This window comes from Canis aureus, chromosome 15, assembly GCF_053574225.1.
Source record: "Canis aureus isolate CA01 chromosome 15, VMU_Caureus_v.1.0, whole genome shotgun sequence".
Lineage (NCBI taxonomy): Eukaryota > Metazoa > Chordata > Mammalia > Carnivora > Canidae > Canis > Canis aureus.
In genome coordinates, this window is record NC_135625.1 from 6,201,926 (window position 1) to 6,207,925 (window position 6,000).

At 47.3% G+C, this 6,000-nt stretch overlaps 1 protein-coding gene across 1 annotated transcript; it reads left to right on the forward strand.

The window, feature by feature from the left end:
- The first annotated feature begins 498 nt into the window (after positions 1–498).
- On the forward strand, positions 499–2,106 carry LOC144285135 (ubiquitin carboxyl-terminal hydrolase 17-like protein 6). Its single transcript, XM_077850383.1, has one exon. It carries the CDS (start codon positions 499–501, stop codon positions 2,104–2,106), a length of 1,608 nt encoding a protein of 535 aa, XP_077706509.1.
- Positions 2,107–6,000: the final 3,894 nt, after the last annotated feature.

The following is a 6,000-nucleotide window of genomic DNA, read 5'->3' on the forward strand; positions in this document are numbered from 1 at the left end:
TCAGCTACAAACATTCTGCTGGTGAGGAGAACGAGTTCCTATGTGATACCTGAGCTCCTTTGGGAAAGTGATCTTCCCTGTCCTAGAGCACTAACGTATAACACTCCTTGGCTCGCTTGGGGTTACTCAAAGGAAAGGACATTCAAAAAGGTTTCCTCTGAACATAGAAACTCTGAACAAATTCTGTTGAGAAAGGTGCAGGAACAGTTAAGGAGGTTGAGAATAATCTGAAAGTTGCCTGTTGTGGGAGGCAAGAATAGGAGCTGGGCTGACCTGAATGGTCTCCCTCAGAGAGGGACCACACCCAAATCCCATAATCCAATCTAGCAATTAGAGTGGATTAGAGGACTTTGTGCCTTATCCCAGGGCCCAAAAGCCATAAAAGGTGGAGTTGAGGGTCATTAACTGCCATTTGGAAACTGGCACACTGAGAGGAGCATCACTTTGAGACCCGAAGCTCCTGGTTGAATGTATCTTGTGGACACTGTTTCTGCAGACATGGAGGCTGCCCACCTCCACCCCTCAGAGGAGCCTCAGTTCAGCGCCTCTCCCAAACCCCAGTCATGCTGGTCAAGGAGAGGCGGTGCTGAAGTCCACGGAGGACCCTCTGTGCCTGAGACGACATCCCCTGCATCAAAGACACTCTCCTCCCCAACTGACCCGTTGGCTCCCGCATCAGCAGGGCTGCCTCCCACCAAGACACCTCTGAGTTGGAAGAGCCTTTCCCAGGTGGGAGCCGGGCTTCAGAACATGGGCAACACTTGCTATGTGAATGCGACCCTACAGTGTCTGACCTACACAGAGCCCCTCGCCAGCTACATGCTGTCCCAGCAGCACGGGACCACCTGTAGGAGGCAGACATCCTGCATGCTGTGTACCCTGCAGGCTCACCTGACGCGGGTTCTCTGCCATCCTGGACGTGTGCTCCGGCCCCTGCCACTCCTGCTCGCCGCCTTCCACAGACACAAGCAGGAAGATGCCCATGAGTATCTCATGTTCATTCTGGATGCAATGCAGCAAGCATGCTTGCCTGAGGACAAGCTCTCAGACCCTGAGTGTCCTCAGGACAGCACCCTCATCCAGCAACTCTTTGGGGGGTACTGGAGGTCTCAAATCCAGTGTCTCCACTGCCAAGGCATTTCGAGCACTCTGGATCCTTACCTGGACATCAGCCTGGACATCGGGGCTGCTCACAGCATCAGCCAAGCTTTGGAGCAGTTGATGAAGCCCGAACTGCTGGAAGGTGAAAATGCCTACCATTGTAGTAAGTGTCTGGAGAAGGTGCCTGCGTCCAAGGTGTTGACTTTGCACACTTCCCCGAAGGTCCTCATCCTGGTCTTGAGACGATTCTCAGACTTGACAGGCAACAAAATGACTAAGGAGGTGCAATATCCTGAGCGCCTTGACATGCAACACTACCTGTCTGAGCAGAGGGCAGGACCCTTGGTTTATGTGCTCTATGCCGTGCTGGTGCACGCTGGGAGGAGTTGCCACAGCGGACATTACTTCTGTTTTGTAAAGGCAGGAAATGGCCAGTGGTATAAAATGGATGATGCTAAGGTCAGCGCCTGTGATGTGACTTGCGCGCTGCGCCAACCTGCCTATGTCCTCTTTTATATGCAGAAGACTGATCTGGAGAGAGACCTTGGGAGGGAGTCAGTCGAGGAGGGAGGACTCGCATCTCCCGAGGCAGACCCCACGGTGGTGGGTGAGGCCTCAGGAGAGCCGGCAACCGATCCCTCCGTGAACCATCCTGAGTTGGAGGAGCGTGGGGAAGAGACCTCCAGACAACAAATGACATTAGACCAGTGGAGATGCCTCCAAGAATGCAACCGCCCTAAGCCTGAACTCAATATCAAGGGAAGAGAAATTGCTCTTCCTGCGAACGCAGTCATCCTTCACCACTCCAAATACAGACCTGAGATGCCGAAGAATCATCCTCAACAGACCGTCGACCTGCTCACCACTGCAGCTGGGATGCTCCCACCTCAGGTGGCCGGGGACGTGGCCAAAGTCCCGCGTGTGCCAGGGAGAGCCAGACCTACCAAGAAGACGAGCAAGAAGGGACAGAGTTCTGGGGAAGCAGTCCAGGGATGTGTCTCCTAACTTTGGTGCACATGGGCGCACACACCCACACACACAGCGTCACTCACTCCAAACCCGAACACAGTCCCATACTGGAATTATTTTGTGTTGTGTGAAGTGTGTGTTCTGTATGTATGGAAGAACCATCTATCTGGTGTGTTCATGGGATATGGCCTTCAACTGAAACTAGAGGACACTGATATTTAAACCTGGGTCTTTGTCATGATCTTATATTGGGATAGTGTGGATTTCATATGGGGTCTATCCAGGAACCTGCCTCTCCTTAAGCCTCGGGGAGAGTGGGGGCCACTTGCAGGTAAGAGGCAGTGAGCAGTCAGGGTTGAGAGTGGATATGATGCTGAGGACCTGGGGTTGAAGTGAGTATGTTTGACCCTCTCCTCATGCTCCCCACTTCCCAATGCTTTTCTTCTATTTATATTGAAAGAATTTTGTCTGAACACATAAGTATGTGTTGGGTCTTGCTAGCGATGTGTCTTGGTCATTGCTTGGAAATTGTAGGAAGGAAATTAAGTGCTTACTTTTGGGGCAATAACTGCATCCAGCCTGATTGAACACAATGATTTTATTATGTTCCCATAACTCTCTCCCACATTAAGACTGAAGAGAAGCAAACTAACAAGGACTCTTATTCCAAAGGGAAATGCCCAGCCTCCCACTGAACATAACTTTTTACGACTATTTTGCTACCATCTGCTCTGTGGCACCTCCTGACCCAGTAGCAGTGGACTCTGGATTTCAGACCAGTTCAAAATCAAATTTGGACCTGGGTTGATACCTCTGGAAAACAGTGCCAAGTTCATGAATCTAGCAAAAGCTTTTTGAGGTCATGTTATAGTTGTTCTGTGTTATCATTTCATTTCTTACAGAGGAGTTTGACAAGTTCTTTGTAGAATGGAAATTATTGCAAGACCACCAAACGCCTCTGAGTGTGACCGTAGATGTACAGTTGTAACATCACATCATAATGTTATTTTCACTCTGTATCCAAACTTGGACATGCCACCCTTACTGGAAAGTAAGGGACAGTAGGATCTGTGCAGAAGAAATCACCCTTTTTTTTAGATTTTCATGTACCAAAGACAGATTAGAGATATAAAGTGTCAGAGTTTCTTTCATGTCTGGGAATTGTGTTTCTTTTGACCAATACAGTTTATTGCATCATAAAAAGTGAGGGAACCTGCGTGCATGTCTTGCCAAGAGTTCCCTAAGAGGACCTGCAGGTATCCCCGCCCTCTGAAGACTGTCATAGGGAATGAGACAGCTCATGGACTCGGGGACTTGTCCTCCACAGCAGAGGACCCTGAGGAGGTGTCTGTTGGAATGAGGATATGTCCCCACCTGGACTGTTGTGGTGAACCAGCAAATCCTCCGCTGAACTGGATGGAAACGGTCAAGTCCACAACGTGCTGGGTGTCCTGCGCCTACACATACACTCCCCCCACTACACAGATGCTACAGTTTTTCTTTAGGTAAATCTATAGGAATGTCAAAACGTGATTCCCAATCCGGAATGTCAAGTTTGTGTTAGTGAAATCTATTTTCTAACAAATGTAGGGAAATCATCCTGGCAATTTGTAAATTGGTTGTAAACAGAAATTAACAAGTTAATCTGAAATTGTTTTATAAATGTCTGAATTTCTGATTTAGAAAAAGATCCCATCCAGAGTTCTGCAAATTACACCATGTTTTCTCCTAGAAGACATTTTCTGTACTTGTTGATATTATTTCTCTGAAATTGTTATGCAGAATATTGGTCTGCTTTGTTTGTTTTTGCTCTAAAATGTTATTACGAAGTGGTGTGGTTTTTTATTCTTAGTAAAAAATTCCCACATATGATTTGGTGTGCAGGCTTTTTCTCCCCAGTATTTCAGAACCTTGAAATAGTTATTTTATTTCCAGGCTGGCTCCTCACAGAGGCTTCTTTGCCTGCTTCCCCTGAGTGGATTTCCACAGCCAGCTCTAGGTCACCTGCAGCTCAAATTCATATCCTCCCCCCATGGGAACTTCTCACTCCTACTCACTGGCTCAATATAGGGGAAGCACCAGTAGCCATTTAAGAGGAAATGCAATGGGACATAGGGACATTATTCTTCAGGGTCTCTTCAATTATGAGAGCTCTGACCAGGAAGATGCTTGTATGAGAAATTAAGGGGGAGGGAGTAGATTGAACCAGAAGCACACCATCTCTGTCCAAGGCTAGAGGAGACCCCTAAGAGGGATGATGGGAGATGGTTGGATAACACACTGTGAGGTCGGACTGTGGAGGCTGGACAGTCAGCAGATGAATTCTTTGGTTAGGTGTCTGGACGTCAATGCTCATCCTGTCCAGGTATCCATTCAAGGGGTGTCTCTATTTATCAAGATCTATTAGTCATGAGGACAGACCAAAGAATCTGCCGAGTCTCCCACAGAACAGATTCACGAGTTCTTTTTTTTTAAGTTTATTTTTTTTATTTATGATAGACAGAGAGAGAGGTGGGCAGAGACACAGGAGGAGGGAGAAGCAGGCTCCATGCCCGGACCCTGAGGTGGAACTCGATCCAGGGTTTCCAGGATCGCACCCTGGGCCAAAGGCAAGCGCCAAACCACTGAGCCATCCAGGCAACCCCAGATTCACAAGTTCTTTCCTGGGAAACAGGAATTGCCAATCCTGGATGGAGTTCTAGGTGGACCTCCTAACTGTTTTCAGGTTACAATGTGTTGAGTCCTGGCTCCATTAACCTGTGGCAGGATGTCAGGCTGGAATTGTTTTCACAGTAGGGATCTGTGCTGAAACTGGGTTTTGGGGACAACCCCAAGGGTAGATTCCATGGCAGTATATGGAGGTTTAATCTGGGAGGCCACATCCAATCAATGATCTGTGAGCTTAACAAGGAGTGTAGGTTCCTGGCCATGGTGGGTGAATGTAAGCAGAAGGATTACCTGACTCCCCTTCCTGAGCTTTTGTGTTTTCCAGCAGGAGAAAACAAAGTCAGGACTTTTCACAGGAGATATCCTAGGGCATGTGTCTCGTGGCAGGTTTGAGCTCAGGCAGGAGACAGGAAACAGCTTCTAGGGAGATTGCCTCCTCCCGTGAGGTGTGCATCATCCCATTACCAGCTGCTCCAATAGAAGACACCACAGATGGACCACATCTTAGCTCTTCCTCTCCACTTCATAGAAATCAAGCACAGTAAAGGCATGGAGATGAGAACAATCCATAACACGGTGATATTATTAAAAGTGCTCATTTTAATGGGAAAAGAGCCCCATCCCTGCGGTGATAAGGGGACATAAAATACATTAGCCTCCTGTTACCAGAGGGCGAGATGAGAAGGTTTCAATACAGTGTTTTCGTTTTTTAGAAGAAGCCATTACATTCACTCTTCTGGCAGTGGACCGAGCTAATCCTGTCTTCAGAGTGTAGGGATAGAGGAACATTCCTCAGCATCTTAAAAGCCATCTACGGAAACCCCTCAGCAAACATCATTCTCAATGGGGAAACAGTGGGAGCCTTTCCCCTAAGATCAGGAACATGGCAGGGATGGCCACTCTCAACCCTGCTATTCAACATAAGATACCTAGGTATTAACCTACCCAAAGAGGTAAAGGATCTATACCCTAAAATCTACAGAACACTTTTAAGGAAATGGAGGGAGACACAAAGAGATGGAAAAATATTCCAAGCTCAAGGATTGGAAGAAGTAATATTATGAAAATGTCAAGGGTACCCAGGGTGATTCACACATTTAATGCAGTCCCTATCAAAACACTGAGGACTTTCTTTAGTGATTTGGAACAAATAATCTTAAGATTTGTGTGGAAATAGAAAAGACCCTGAATAGCCAGGGGAATATTAAAAAGAAAACCATAGCTGTCTTTAAAATTTTTAGTGATACTCTGCGTGATACATGA